This window comes from Pelophylax lessonae, assembly GCF_965119305.1.
Source record: "Pelophylax lessonae genome assembly, chromosome: 3".
Taxonomy (NCBI): domain Eukaryota; kingdom Metazoa; phylum Chordata; class Amphibia; order Anura; family Ranidae; genus Pelophylax; species Pelophylax lessonae.
This window is the reverse complement of record NC_138770.1, coordinates 306,173,372-306,190,432: the sequence shown is the minus strand read 5'-3', so window position 1 is coordinate 306,190,432 and position 17,061 is coordinate 306,173,372. Positions and strand designations below refer to the sequence as shown.

General features: G+C 38.5%; 1 protein-coding gene across 1 annotated transcript in view; it reads right to left on the bottom strand.

Annotated features, from left to right (window-relative positions):
• Positions 1 to 725: 725 nt before the first annotated feature.
• Positions 726 to 17,061, bottom strand: part of MUC4 (mucin 4, cell surface associated) — a gene marked incomplete at its 5' end in the record, with an annotated part of 196,339 nt that continues 180,003 nt past the window's right edge. Inside the window, 6 exons of the mRNA XM_082250869.1 lie at positions 726 to 1,084; positions 2,174 to 2,280; positions 2,394 to 2,437; positions 8,825 to 9,013; positions 10,132 to 10,273; positions 12,650 to 12,822. Coding sequence (XP_082106995.1) covers positions 1,034 to 1,084; positions 2,174 to 2,280; positions 2,394 to 2,437; positions 8,825 to 9,013; positions 10,132 to 10,273; positions 12,650 to 12,822 — 706 coding nt within the window. The 3' untranslated portion in view covers positions 726 to 1,033. The remainder of the gene's footprint in view (positions 1,085 to 2,173; positions 2,281 to 2,393; positions 2,438 to 8,824; positions 9,014 to 10,131; positions 10,274 to 12,649; positions 12,823 to 17,061) is intronic.

Genomic DNA, 17,061 nt, shown 5'->3' with positions numbered 1-17,061 from the left:
AAACTCAATTTCATCGCGGGCCACATCACCATTATGGTCGCCCTCAGAGGGCCAGTTGTATCTGTAGCCCACCACTATCAGAAGCAAGAGCCCCCACCCTCCCTTACATCACAGTGCATCCCATTTACCATGTGCTGCTGCTGGGAAGAAGCTGGAGACAGAGCTGGGAAGCAGCAACTGCAGGGTCTGGAGGAGGGCTGGAGTCAGCTGCTGGAGTCTGCAGGATGCTGAGACCAGTGGAGGGGGAGAGGAGGAGGGTGCAGCAGCTGCACAGAGTGGTGCTGGATCTATGGGAGGAGTACACTCCTCTCTGCTGCCAACTGCTGAATTGGGGGGGGGGGTCCTCTCTGCAGCTGCAGAGGGAAGCACAGGATCTGGCAGAGGAGTTCTGTCCTCTCTGCTGCCAACTGCTGAAACAAGGTGGGGCAGAGATGAGGGAGATGCAGCAGCTGCAGGAGAGGTGCAGGGGCCACATGAAATGACCTGGAGGGCCGGATTCGGCCCACTAGCCTTGTGTTTGACACCTGTGTTTTAGAGCATTTCTGTAAATGTGAGGAAGGTTGGTTGCTAATAGGTTTTGATAGGATTATACCATGTAGGTTTAAAAGGTGGAATCCAATTGGTTGCCAAAAGTAACACTTTCAGTTTTACTTTGGCTCTCTGCAATAAAACATTGTAGATAGTGAGGGCTGGCATGGGCATAGACACTGCTCTGCATATTTAATCAAGGTAAAATAGGAGTATAGGCTTAAACTTGTAGTCCATCCTTTTTTAGCTTAGGGATTTCATTAATAATATAAAAGCAATAGATACGATCAGGCAGCATATTGTTCTTTTAGGGCAGAGTCATCATTTAATAAATAATTTTGCATTGATTTAATACAGAAGACATTCATCCTGTAATTATATAGAGATGCAATTACACAAAGATTTTATTACGCTTTGTAATTATTAGACAGTCTGTTCTCTGGACATACCAGTTTTAGGAAACTGGTTAAAACATCAGCTTGAGCATCGGCTTTCCCTGAGCTGTCTAATCATACAAGTTTAGATTAGGTTTAATTTCCGGTCGTTTAATCTTGACCTAGGAAAAAGTAAAGAAAATAAATCAGAAATATGATATGTATTATATATTAAGCATGCAAAAGATATAACAACATTGTATCTTGTCATGCAGGGTAGATTCGCTGGTTTGTTTTACTTCTGCTGCCTGAGTAGCTTATATGCAAAATGTATTCACTCCATCACTACTCTGTACAGTTGCTGAGTCAGAGGAACATACCCGCTACTTCTACATATTAATAAGCATGTGACTCAATACATGTGACAGTATTGCTGGACCAATTACCAAACACCAAGGCTGTCAAATGGGTTGAGTTCACAGACCTATGTACAATGTAATCTAACATTTGAATGAGGGGTTGATTTGCTAAAACTGGAGAGTGCAAAGTCTGGTGCAGCTATTCATGCTAGCCAATCAGCTTGTTCAATTAAGCTTTGACAAAAAAAAAAAAAACTGGAAGCTGAGTGGTTTCTATGAAGATTTTGCACTCTCCAGTTTTAGTAAATCAACAACCAAGTGAAATGTTGGGGAATGAAGGAAAGATAAGTATGTGAATTAGGTCAAATATTGAGATATTTCAACAGATGTGAGTGCACCAAAATGTTGAAACATCTCCAATTGTATGATCAAAATTGTTTTGGAAGCTAATCTGTTTTTTTTTTTTTTTGGGGGGGTCATTAAATATTTTTTAGAGCCTCTTAAGGTTTTGTTCATACTATATATGTGCTTTTGCCTGTAGCATAAAAATGTAGTATGTTTTGCTGCAAAAAGCAGGTCAGTTCAGAAATAATTCAGTTCAATGTAGCCTGCTGAGATCACCACACTGCATTGAAAAATGTTTTAATTGTAGAAATGAATGGAGTACACTGTAGGAAGAGGACTTGGCTGGGTCTTGTTTGCAAAGGCTCTGTGGCAAATGGCAGAGCCAGGCTATGCATGTTTTACCAAATGGATGTATATTGCACAAAACACACTATTATAGTGAAAATTAAAATTTACTAGGGCTAAACCTTTAATAATCCTACATTCAGTAAATTAAAAATAAATCAATACAAAAATATGATGAAGACTTGACTAGATGTCAATAAAGTTAAATAAAGTGATACATACCTCTGCCGCACTGTTTACTGTTTCTAAGTGTGGTTGCCAGTCAGCCAAATCGGATGACGCATCTGTGTTTAAAGATGAGTTATCCTTATCTCCCATTCTTTTAAAAGCTAGAAGTTTGAATGCATAGAAATGTTACATACCTTTCTGAGAAACATGTGTCACTAAAAGCAAAACATGTTTAAAAACAAATATATTAAATAATTAATAAAGATATACTCACATGGAAAGAGTGATGATTTCCAGCTAAATCGTGTTTGGAACAACCTGAATGAGAAAGAATGCATTTCATTCATATTATTGCTAGGACTTGTGTAAAGGCAGAAGGAATATAAATATGGTAATAATAATAGAATGTAATATAGAAAAAGCAGCTAGTCACAGACTAGAAAAAAGGAAACAGTGCTAAGGGAATAAAAAGGATCATGAGGTTGTTTTGCTACAGCAATATAAAGAGCTGTGCAAACTTAAAGTGGTTCTAAAGCCTTAAGGTTTTTCACCTTAATGCATTCTATGCATTAAGGTGAAAAACCTTTTGTGCTGCAGCTGTCCCCCAGACCCCCCTTTTTCCTTACCCAAGCCTATCCGATCCAGCCATGTGTATGAGCGCAGCAGCTCCCACCGCTGTCTCTCTCCTCATTGGACAGAGTGATAGACCACTGATTGATAGACTACCACTGCTGTTAATGAAATATGTTGACATGGGAGCGTGGAGTGAGCACGCACAGGTGTCCCCAGGAAAAAGGGCTTTCCCTGGGGGTACTCGATGAAGAAGTGGGGCCTGTCACACCAGCGAGGGACCCCAGAATAAGAGGGTCGAGGCTGCTCTGTTCAAAATCATTGCACAGAGCAGGTAGGTATAGGAATGTTTGTTATTTAAAAAATTATATTTTAGTTTAGTATCACATTAAGGCCCCTTTCACACAGGTGGACCGTTCAGATCCGTCTGTCCTTGTTTTTGCGGATCTAAACGGATGCCCCATGCATCTCTATGGGGCATCGGATGTCAGTGGAGACATGTCCGCTGACATCCGATCCGATCTGTCAAATCTGGACAGATGAAAACCCTATTTTCCATCCATCCAGCGGATCGGATTGGATGGGATCGGATGAGAACTGCAGACGGTCCGTTCCCATCCGATTCCCCCATAGAGAACAGCGGGACCTGACAGCTGTGTCTCTGCACACAGCTCGGAGACACAGCTGCCATCCGCCTGCTCAGCGGGGGATCGGCGGATGGATCCCCCGCTGAGATAAAAGGAGTCCGCCGACGGACCAGAATGTGTGAAAGGGGCCTTATTAGGGCCATCACATACAAAAATGTAACTCTCCAGCACCTACAAAAACTAAAACATCTGGTTGAGTGAGCTAATTCTTTAATCCCTACCGGCCATTTTTACCCCCTTCCTTCACGGGCTAATTTTCAGCCTTTTGCACTGTCACACTTTGACAGTTGTGCGGTCATGCAACACTGTACCCATAAAAAAAATGTATAATTTTTTTTCACACAAACAGAACTTTCTATTGGTGGTATTTATTTACCACTGGGTTTTTTATTTTTTGCTAAATAAACAAAAAAATACTGAAAATATTGGAAAAAGAAGTGTTTTTTCTTGGTTTCTGTAAAGAAATGATGCAAATAAATAGCCTTTCTTCATAAATTTAGGTCAAAATGTATTTTTGCTACATGGTAAAAGGCTATTGTGGTGAAAATAACCCAAATTAATGTATATGATTTAGTCTGTAGGGAAGTTATAGAGTCCACAAACTGGATGATTATATATATATATATATATATATATATATATATATATATATACAGCTGCAAGAAAAAGTATGTGAACCCTTTGGAATGATATGGATTTCTGCACAAATTGGTCATAAAATGTGATCTGATCATTATCTAAGTCAGAACAATAGACAATCACAGTCTGCTTAAACTAATAACACACAAAGAATGAAATGTTGCCATGTTTTTATTGAACACACCATGTAAACATTCACAGTGCAGGTGGAAAAAGTATGTGAACCCCTAGACTAATCTCCAAGAGCTAATTGGAGTGAGATGTCAACCAACTGGAGTCCAATCAATGAGATAAGATTGGAGGTGTTGGTTACAGCTGCCCTGCCCTATAAAAACACACACCAGTTCTGGTTTGCTTTTCACAAGAAGCATTGCCTGATGTGAATGATGCCTTGCACAAAAGAGCTATCAGAAGACCTACGATTAAGAATTTTCGACTTGCATAAAGCTAGAAAGGGTTATAAAAGTATCTCCAAAAGCCTTGCTGTTCATCAGTTCATGGTAAGACAAATTGTCTATGAATGGAGAAAGTTCAGTACTGCTGCTACTCTCCCTAGGAGTGGCTGTCCTGTAAAGATGACTGCAAGAGCACAGCGCAGACTGCTCAATGAGGTGAAGAAGAGTGTCAGCTAAAGACTTACAAAAGTCACTGGCAAATGCTAACATCCCTGTTAGCGAATCTACAATACGTAAAACACTAAACAAGAATGGATTTCATGGGAGGGTACCACAGAGGAAGCCACTGCTGTCCAAACAAAACATTGCTGCACATTTACAGTTTGCACAAGAGCACCTGGATGTTCCACAGCAGGACTGGCAAAATATTCTGTGGACAGATGAAACCAAAGTTGAGTTGCTTGGAAGAAACACACAACACTACGTGTGGCAAAAAAGAGGCACAGCACACCAACATCAAAACCTCATCCCAACTGTGAAGTATGGTGGGGGCATCATGGTTTGGGGCTGCTTTGCTGCGTCAAGGCCTGGACGGATTGCTATCATCAAAGGAAAAATGTATGCACAATTTTATCAAGACATTTTGAAGGAGAACTTAAGGCCATCTGTCTACCAGCTGAAGCTCAACAGAAGATGGGTGTTGCCACAGGACAATGACCCAAAGCATAGAAGTAAATCAACAACAGAATGGCTTAAGCAGAAGAAAATACACCTTTTGAAGTGGCCCAGTCCTGACCTCAACCCGATTGAGATGCTGTGGCATGACCTCAAGAAAGCGATTCACACCAGACATCCCAAGAATATTGCTGAACTGAAACAGTTCTGTAAAGAGGAATGGTCAAGAATTACTCCAGACCATTGTGCACGTCTGATCTGCAACTACAGGAAACATTTGGTTGAAGTTATTGCTGCTAAAGGAGCTTCAACCAGTTATTAAATCCAAGGGTTCACATACTTTTTCCACCTGCACTGTGAATGTTTACATGGTGTGTTCAATAAAAACAAGGCAACATTTCATTCTTTGTGTGTTATTAGTTTAAGCAGACTGTGGTTGTGACATAGATGATGATGATCAGATCACATTTTATGACCAATTTGTACAGAAATCCATATCATTCCAAAGGGTTCACATACTTTTTCTTGCAGCTGTACATACACACATATATATATATATATATATATATATATATATATATATATATATATATATATATATATATATATACATATATATATGAAAATCGATCAGTCCTGATATACTGATGCATATCTCATTTTTTGATGCCGGAAAATGCCAGGACAAATATCCCCTAAATTACATCTTTTTGGAATGTAGACAAGGTAAGGTGGAAAGGTTTTTAGTGAGAGGCATGGCAAGTTTTTTTAAGTTGTAATTTTTTTGTCACAATTGTTTGGAAAATGAAGAAATTAAAAAAAAAGTTTTCACATTTTCTTTTTTTTTACATACCGTCAGTGGCAGTGCAATACAGCATTATAATATAACTAGTGTGACAGTGATCAGGGACACTGACTGGTAAATATTATGTAGAAAACAAAAAACAAAATACACACTAAATTGTTTTATTTTATTTTATTTATTTATTTGTTCACAATTTTATTTTCTTAACACACTGTGACCAGAACAATAGTGTTACCATAATTACACTGTACAACTTTGGGGAAATGGAAAGAAAGTAGGGAAATGGCGCTGCCTAGTTGGGAAGATATGGTAGGAGATTGTTAAGGTGCAAATGTGCTGAGATAGAAAAATGATGCACTGAATAAAAATGTAATGCCCTTTACAAAGAAAAGGAGGTATATCCCCCTGATGGTAAACAAGCAATTTAAAGGTGCAAATTAAATATAGTACACTGTGGTACAGTGTGGAAGAAACCACTAATGTGGATATAGTGTAACAAATTGCAGTATGGCCTGTGATGTCACCAGAAAAGGTGTGCGTAAATGAAGTGATATAAAGTGGTGCTCTGAACCGGTATAAAATATTTGCAATGTATTAAATGAGCTACTATAGCTAAAAATTATAAATACATTAAAACATGCTAAGCAACACAAATGTGACCACACAATATCTAAATAAATAGTGAAATACGTGAAGTATACTTGAATATAAAGTGCTGATATAGGGAAGTGATCTATACCAAAATATATTAGTGACACAAAAATAGAATAAATAGAATAAATAGTGGTGACTGGACCCAAATATAGGTGACGAATAAATAAATATAGTGAAAAATAAATAGTTTAAATGGTGAAAAAATGTCCAAAGTGAGACCAGTGCCCGTGTGGGTATATAAAACACGATAAAATATGAAATATTCAAAAAAGTCCGTTATTAGCAGCAGATGACAATTTTCAAATGTGAACGTGCAATGGGTGCCTGGCTGCTGAAGACATACTGACGTACGAAACCGGTACAGCGTGTCGCATCACTTCCGGTATCGAGAAGGAGGCTTGGACCGCTCCGTGCTCCACCTACTGTCTTTACGAGCATTTCTCACCTCTAGCATATGTGAGTACCTCTCCTATTTGTATTAATAAACACCCTGTTTAAACGAGATTACACTATGTGCCTTTTATTACTTTAATATCCCGGTCCTATACGAGTGACTCCCTGGTGGAACCCGGCATACCCACGGTCTACGGTTGAGTTTTCCACATAGACCCCAGGCGCTCCCCACTTAGGAATCCTCCTCTGCAGACGCCCAATTCCAGGACCAGTGGAGGACACCAGGAGCCATACAGAGGATTTCCCCATATATACCCACTCTATACCCCTGTGTGGGGTGGGTATCTCTGGTGAGTGCATCATTCACTAGAGGGGTCACTAAGTACCTCACCGCCCACCACGGGGTCACCCATTGCACGTTCACATTTGAAAATTGTCATCTGCTGCTAATAACTGACTTTTTTGAATATTTCATATTTTATCGTGTTTTATATACCCACACGGCCACTGGTCTCACTTTGGACATTTTTTCACCATTTAAATTATTTATTTTTCACTATATTTATTTATTCGTCACCTATATTTGGGTCCAGTCACCACTATTTATTCTATTTATTCTATTTTTGTGTCACTAATATATTTTGATATAGATCACTTCCCTATATCAGCACTTTATATTCAAGTATACTTCACGTACTTCACTATTTATTTAGATATTGTGTGGTCACATTGGTGTTGCTTAGCATGTTTTAATGTATTTATAATTTTTAGCTATAGTAGCTCATCTAATACATTGCAAATATTTTATACCGGTTTAGAGCACCACTTTATATCACTTCATTTACGCACACCTTTTCTGGTGACACCACAGGCAATTTGTTACATTATATCCACATTAGTGGTTTCTTCCACACTGTACCAAAGTGTACTATATTTAATTTGCACCTTACACTTTAGATTGCTTGTTTACCATCAGGGGGATATACCTCCTTTTCTTTGTAAAGGGCATTACATTTTTATTCAGTGCATCATTTTTCTATCTCAGCACATTTGCACCTTAACAATCTCCTACCATATCTTCCCAACTAGGCAGCACCATTTCCCTACTTTCTTTCCATTTATTTTATAGCCTTCGGCTATAGTATAGGGGGCTGCAGCCTAGTTTCAATAATTTCACCAATTTTGCTAATTTTATCCATCTACTGTATATAACTAATTTTATCCATCTACTGTATCTATCTACTTTTATTCGAATAGTCCACAAGCGCTGAGTTTTTTATATAATAACTTTGGGGAAATGGTCAGGATTTTTTTTTTCTTCTTTTGCACTCTATGATTGTTAATACCATTGAATTTCTTTGGTATAAGCAACCATTTTTACTGATTGGTCACAGCGATCACATGACACTGGCAGCAGGTTGGTATAGCGATCAGTTGTGTGTGGTGGAACAGCTGGTGACAGATTGCACCAATGTGCGTCCCTATGGCCTTGAAAGCAGCCCCTTCTGAGAGGTCATCATAAGACTTCCACTCTGAAGGAGGAAACTGTTAAATCCTATGTAAAACACTTTTTACACATGACATACTGGGGCAGATTTGTTAAGTCTAATGTATGGCAATTACATGAACTAGATTTTTTCCCATTAAAGTATTTTAAGGGAACTGAAGGGAAATATAGATCAGCCACTTACTGTATAACACTCATCTCCTTACAGGAAAATAACCAACACAAAGCATGGTGATTATTGTGTATTTTTCACAGCTACATACTGTATATCACAGCTATATACTGCTAATAGTGGCAATAGCCCTTTCCCTGTAACTTCATACATTGTATGATGCTTTCTTAAGTAATACTCCTTTTAATATTAGCCCAAACATGGCATCCAAGAACATATTGGCAGACACTAAAAGATTTGTCACTTACTGGTCTGTATCGCCATGACCATTTTTGCTTTTCCTCTTTCTATAGATGTATATTCCCAACACTATGCCCAAGATCAACAGGAAGAGGAATGCCAAAGCTCCAAATAATATTCCAAAGAATGCATTAAGGTTCATTGAGAGGATTTCACATCGTTCACCAGAGGTGGTATAAATAGTGAACGGTTTGCAACTGAAATAAAAAAAAGATAATACATTTTAATTAATAAGACATAAACTGGCTGTTGATATAGTGACAATATTTAAAATGCTAAAAATACAGCCTCTTGCTAGGAAAATGTATTGATTTTACCAAATACTAAAGCCCCATACACACGTACTGATCGTCGGCCGAACGATCGGCCATCTTTTGTCCAGGGCTGTCGTGTCTGCTGAAAACTGCAAAAGACTGCACACGAATTTTGTCGGCCAACAACAGCCGACTGCAGAAGTGATGTCATGTGATGGTTAACTTTCCTTGTCTTTTTTCTTTTCTGAGCATGCCCAGTCTTGCTAATCTGCTGTCTGTCGGCCGAAATCTGTACTGACTGGCGAACAATCGGCCGTTCTGGTGACGGCCAACAAAAATTTTAAAGTCTGCACGACAGATTCTGTTCGGCCGAAAATGCGCTGTCGGCTGTCGGAAGCATCATACTAACAAGCCTACAATCGGCCGAACGGTCGTCGGCCGAATATTTACGGCCGACAATCGGTACGTGTGTACGGGGCTTAAGTGAACAGTTTGTCTTTCTAATAGCCACAAACAAAAAATAATCCACGAGAAAAGAACCCAGGGTGGCATTAATCTTTTCTATATAACTGCTTGTGAATTTAATTTAATGAATTCAACTATGTACCATAAATACAAAAGTGTTATTGCAGCACAGTGGCATAGGAATGGCAGTTTCCAAACTGGGACAAAGCTGCAGTTGTTTGCTGCCAACTTGCAGATACCCAAAATAAGGCTCTATTAATTATGTTCAACAGTCTGAACAGAGATACTCACAGATTTTGATTTTAGGGTAAGAAACATTTGTGCTTTTAAGACTCTATCTGTGATTCAAATGGACCAAGAGCTGTGCGTGTCACGTAGGAATTATGGTGCTGAGGACTCTTGGGTATATGAGGTGTGGATAAAACTGTGTGTAAGGTAGGAGTTACAGTGCTGAAGATTCATGGGTAAATGAGGTGTGGATAATACTGTGTGTGTGGGGATTATGTTGCTGGAGATTTTGGGGTATATGATGTATGGATAGGAGGATATTTCTGTAGGACTGGAGAAGAAATCATAAGAAGAGCATGTTAACTTACGTGCAGGTAGCATTGCCTTCTTTCAGAGTACAAGTTCCATCATTCCTACAGTATGAATAACACTTATAAACACATTGTAAATTATCATCCAAAAAAAAGTCACGCAAACATGACATATTCTGTGTCAGCTCAGATATGGTCACTAAGGAAAAAAAAGGATATACAATTATTATGATACATTTACCTTGGACGAGTTGAATGTCAAAAAATATTAAATAAAAAACTTTAGCATTCACACAAAGTCAAGCTATTTAGCAAAGTGTTGCATTGTGAGAAAAGGGAAATAAACCCTTGGTGAGGGGGATGGATGTAATCAGGCGCATAGAGACCTGCCTATAATTTGGGGTCAGTATTATATGATGAACAATCATTCATGAAGCAGTGGTATGCTGAAAAAGGCTTTTCACTAACTGGTGGGATGATGATGTTATAGAAGGAATAAGATTTATGGGCTTTAAGACCAGTGTTAATTTATTCGACAAAAATATTTTCGTCTACAAATTTAACACTATGTTAGTCGACTAAAACTTAAATAATTCAGATGACTAAAATACAACTAACACTAAAATGGCATTTTAGTCAAAAGGCTATGACTAAAAGTAAGTTGAAATTTGACATAAATTTTAACACTGGTTATACTGTATATCACAACGGCTAAATCAATGTCTGTAGTGCATGTTTAAACCCTAATGCCATAAATAATAACATGTTATTAGAATTTTACTCCAGGATTATATAATGAGTTTGGAAATTCTAAAAAAATGCTTAAATAACGCATCACAATTTAACCAAACCCATTATATTTTAGTCGACTAATATGTACTGGAGAATTTAGTAGACTAAAATATGATGAAAACAAAAACAATTCTGATGACTAAAACAGGACTAAAACTAAAATGGCATTTTATTCAAAAGACTATGTCTAAAACTAAATTGAAATTTGACATCAAAATTTACACTGTTTAAGACACATTTAGGGAAATTCAATCAAGCTATTGCTACTGTTCTCTGGCAGTAAAGCCCTTTAAAATGGCCTGCTCTAAATTCAAAAATCCCTGCTGCCTATTTCTGTACCTTTACTGACACATGCTTCAGAATCAGGTAGTTATTAATAGCACTAATACTGCACCAAATTAAAAAAGAATCACCTCCACTTGATAGAACTGGAGGTAATTAAGGCCAACTCTAAGTTGGCATACAGAGACAAGCACAGTGCCTGTCTCTGTGCGCTATGTAGCAGGTGGTATGTTTGCTGCTGATAGCCTGTCCCTTCTTGTCACTGGCTGTTAAGGACAATGTCAGCTTCAGAGCCAATAGCCTTCTAACAACCACTGAAACTGACAGTAAGTGAGGCCTGATGGGGATTCACAGGCACTAATTTTTCATCTGGTCTGTTCTAACCTTGTGACTGACAGTAGGCAGTGGGCAGATTCTGTAGCCAACAGCAAGCTGTCTACTGGCTATGGATCAACCCACTGCCTGCTGTCAATCACAAAGGGAGCAAACCTGATGGGGGAACTAGTGAATTGCCATCAGGCTATACTCACCCAGATTTTAGTTTCAGTATTCTCCCGCATGCATGTTTACAACAGGTAATTTGTCACCTGCATCTACATTTGTCACACCGAGGCACATTGGAAGCTTTTTTAAATTTCCCTGACTGTTTTGTGGGGACTTTTTTGTTCATGAGCACTTGAAGTGTAGCGCTTGATCATTTTTTTTTTTAATTAAATCTGTACAAAATATTTTGTAAGTAAGCTACTTCTTTGATCATATTATTGGTATAAACTGTTTTTTTTTTCCATATAAGCTTATCTTTATTTAAATGTGCAGTTTTTCATTGTATTATATTAACCCTAAACAAGTGCTGCAATTAAAAAATAAATAAATATTAATTGGGCATCTAAATTATCTTCAAAGCAAAAGATTTTAAGTTGCCCAGTTCCAGAACAGGCAAACATTTAATCATATAAAATAATGAAAAAAAAAAAAACAAATGCTATCAGTACATTAAAACAGGTTATAGGTTTTCACTATAAGATGTATCACTTATATAAATACATCAATGTAGTACCTCAATTCATCAAGGCATGGGATAAGGAAAATATGACAGGCATTATTACTTATTCAACTGTATCAAAGTGAATCCACCAGATGCATTGTAAACAGCAAGGTCCTGATATTTCAGAGTTTATTAATTGAATTCCCAATCAAAATCTTTTTTGTATTATAGTATATGATATAACTTTCCAATTCTAATTCCAATAAAATAGATTTTGCAGTATCTGATTGTTGTGGACATTTAACAAATACCTTTTTTAAACAAAAAGTATTTTCCAGGCATGACTCCATTGCTCCATATGCTTACACGGAATCTGGCCCTGGTTAATAGCACATACCAATCAATAAATTTTTTTAGTTGGCTAAAGCAACCCTAGCCGTTCTAGAAATAGATCTTTTAGCAAAGTAAAGAATACAGTAAAGATTCAGGAAACAGAAAAGGATAGTAAACACTTACACATGTCACCACCTATGGCGTTAGATATTGTAGGCCCTGTTGAACGTGTACTTCTTTCTTTATATTTATTAATATGATCCACCAATTCGTCATTTAGGAATTTAACCACTGTGATATTTGCTACATATGTAAACCGTGCTGTGAAATTTGCAGTCCAACCATTACTATTCTTCCTGAAAAGACAAAAATAATCAAGCCATAAAAATAAAAACATAATTACTAAAAATGAAATTCTAGCATTCACATTTAAATTTATATGTACAGAAACAGCAACATGTAACATGTCAAAGCAGCAACTTATTATACTAGATAACTAATAATGTAGACACCAAATTACTTGAAGCTGTGGCACTAATTGAAACTGGTTAGCGCTTCTGTATACATTCCCAATGATAATGGCAGCTGATAAATGATTGCATTGTGAGAAAATATATTTACATGTAGGAAAGGGATTTTAAATGCAGTTGTCAACAATGAGGTAAACCTCATTCTAAATGATGAAGCACCAAGTGGTGGATTCAGCTTAAGGCTGGCTGTGCAAATGTTTTGTTCTGAAGACTGTTTTAATCTATAGCTTTCAATACATATGGGTTGATTTAGTAACAGAGTAGAGACTGTTCACTTTGCAAACTCATCTTAGTACATTAAGGAGTTGTAAAGTCAGAAGGTTTTTTATCGTAATGCATTCTGTGCATTGGGATAAAAAGCCTTCTATATGTAGCAGCCTCCCCAGGACCCCCTAATACTTACCTGAGCCCATCTTTTTCCAGGAATGTCTGAGTCCCTTGGCCGTCCGGGCCTTCCACTTCTGATTGCCTGAGACACAGCCGTGGCTGTCAATCAAAGTCAGTTAGTCAATCAGGAAAGAGAGGGGGTGGGGCCAAACAGCAGCTCGGTGTCTGAATGGACACAGGGAGCTGCAGCTGGGTTAGGGTGCCCCCATAACAAGCTGCTTACTGTGGAGCACTCGACAGGAGGGAGGGGCTAGAAGGAGCAATGAAGGACTCAAGAAGAGGAGGATCCGGGCTGCCCTGTGCAAAACCAACTGCACAGAGGAGGTAAGTGTAAAATGTTTGTTATTTAAAAACAAAACAAAAAAAAATGAGACCTTACAATCACTTTAAAGCAGAACTGAATGCACAAATAAAAAATTGTGAACAGGCAGGCTCTTTATTGCAGACAAGCAATTCAATGTTTCTTCTGCAATAAAATAGGCTTACCTACATGTTCACAATCTTCCCCAGAATGTAAACGGAACTACGCTTGCATTACATTTTCAATACAATAACATCATCCTGCACCAGTCAATCAAGATGACCGAGGATCAGGGCCCCGGAGAAGTTGGGGAGAGGATGCCCTCTCCGGCGTTAGACCATAGGCGAGAATTTGTGCCTTTAGTTCCACTTTAGGGTGAAGTGGTCTGTATTTTAATTATATACTGTAAAGTGGACAGTCTCTACTCTTTTAACAATTCAACTACACAGAACTGAATGACAGTGGAAACTTTCTGTATATAAAATGTTTCTATTGCTCAAAATGATCCTCTAACTTGTTGAAAAATCATTTCTCTTCACTTCAGTGTTACTTTCTGAGAAATGCGATCTCTACAAATACTCATGCACAGTATAGGATAGTCACAGTCTACAATATCTATGCAGCTTTTTAACCCTTTTGCTGCCAGGTCTGTATGTCATACGGACCTGAAAGGGGGGGGGTTTACTCACTAGGGATGGTGTGTGAAACTGACATGTAGACCCCTGCCCGATCACTCACATACACTCCTGGTACCGGCTCCCTGTGCCACCGTGCTCCGCAATACTTTCCGGGCTTTACTTGCCAATCTGCGGGCCCGGGAGTGACATGGTGGGTGCCAGCTGCTGAAGTGAAAGGAGAAGAGTGGACACACATCCACTCTCCCCCCCTTATTTTTGTGACCTGAAAAGCAACGTTCATGACGTCACTTCTTGGTCAACCTCTTTATGTCCCCAGCTAGCTTAGCGGGGAAATAATGTTTTGCAATGCGATCTGCATTGCAAAACACTCAGTGGAGCCCAGAGGAGACACGCAGGGTCTTTTAGACCCTACATGTCTCAATAAAGAGAACCTGTCAACTAAGAAACATCACATAGGGATCACATTGTAAAAAAAAACATAAACCCTCCCCCGCAGAAAAATATTGAGGCCCCCCACCCCCACATATACACACATACGAATGTAAAATCATGCATCGTGGGTGCCTACTCGTGGAAGCATTGATTATGATACACATGTTACATATTGCTGCGCACGCTGGAGTGAAAGCATTAATTCTAACACAATACCTCCTTTGTAACACTAAACTGATACCTATAGGGGGCTTTTGAAGCTTTGCCTATAGAAAATACAGAGTATTGAGGTTTATCGCCATTTCAGGGGCGCACACAAATTTAGGGATTGACATGTTGGGTATCTATTTTATCTGTGCAACCTCCTCTTTTATTTTTTATCAAAAATATAGTCGTTTTTTGCATTGCCCTAGAATTCACTTTTGTGTGTTTTTCACTGAAATTTTGCGTTTCCTAGACCTTTGCGTTAATAACGTGTGACATACCAAAAACTACCACTATGTTATTTCCTAGGTTGTCTGCTTTCAGAAAAGATATATTGTTTGGGGGTTTTGTGTAATCTTCAGGCCTAAAATTATTTTTTAAATATGTATGCAAAGCAGCTCTGGCAGAGAAAGGGTTAAAGCACAAAGAAAAATAATTCACAGTTGCATTAGTCCCATAAATATCTCATCTATTTGGAGATGTAGAAAAAAATAGCCTGTCTATGGTCAGACTTAGTGCCGGTTCACACTCTTGCGGCTGCGGCGATCGCATGTAATATCGGAGCGCACTGCTCCTTCATGACATGCGATCGGGTGTGCGGTGCGAATTCAGCCATACACTTTGTATGGCTAAATTCGCACTGCACCCGCACTAAAGTCACACATTACCCTTTTTTTGAGCCGCATCAGGATCGGATCGCACAGTGGTTCACACTTGTGCGATCCGATCCTGTGCGAACTGTAAAGATCGCACTGCGATATTCGATCAAACTGGGGGTGTCGTTAACATTTCATTGACACCCCCAGTGTATAGCATATGGCAGTGTGAACTGCCAGGGGTGCGTTTGTGATGCAGGAACAGGCTGCGAATTCGCAGCCTTCCCGCATCGCATAAGTGTGAACCGGCACTTAGTGTTTTGTTTTCTGCAGCCATGCTTAGGACAATATCCTGTAATTTTATTATAAGAAACATGCAACACACCCATTTTGTAAAAGCTCCACATTCCACTTCTGTATGTGGTGAGAGTATATATGGCTCATATCATATTAACAGCATTCTGAGTGTATTGTAGACATCACTCTCACAAGATACTTTTGCACTACCTAATCATACAACAGACCAGTGAATACAGGAGACCAGTCTCATGTAGCAAATATATGTAAATATAGTAAAAATGTACTGTCAAAGTGATTCCTACAATGCATTTTGGAGGCATTTGAAGGTGTATTGTGAGAATTTTGATAATCCAATTCAATCCCTATCCATTTAAATCAAGTAATTTAATTCTTACTAGTATCATTCTTAGATATAGTTTTTATTTGTTGCTTTATTATTACTTTTTCTTAATATTTAAAAGTGTTGGATCACTGATCAAACAATAGAACACATAGTGTTCAAAAACTAATGAATGGGACTTTATATGAGGTGTGGCCAGTATGCGAATATTAATATGGTGTATTCATATGCTGGTAAGCAAGAGAATGTATAATTAATCAACATTTCGCCTTTATTAACAAACATATCATGGCAGTTAACAACGTTACAAATGAAGGTACAAGGACAGTAAACAGACATACATGGTATGTAAAAAAACAACCACACAAAGTATGTATGATAATGAAAATAGTTGGATAAACCCATGCACAATGGAAGAAACAATAAAATAATGATTGAATAGAAACTAGTTGGATGCATAATGTAGAAAACCAATAGTAGGTTTGGATGCATGATGGAACTTGCAAATATAGGTTGCCTCATAAGCTCAACGCGTTTCGTGAAACGAGTGTTCACTTCCTCAGGAGCAGGCATGGTTCTAATATCTAGAAGGATACATATCAGTAAATAAATGTTGCATCCAACAAAACGGGTATAGTTGGAATATTAAATAAGAATATAACTTACATAAGGGTATTAGCTGTCAGTGAGGATGTAGATCACCCAGTGGTAAGTCCCAGTTGGGAACTGAGAGAGTGTAAACCCCCGCACAGAGCACAGAGCCAGAGCGCATGGTCCATATAGACAGTGAACATCTCCATAATGGGTCTTGGAGGGCTCAGCTCGGTAATCAGGTAAAACTGTATAAAAGTATCGCAACGGTAAGTT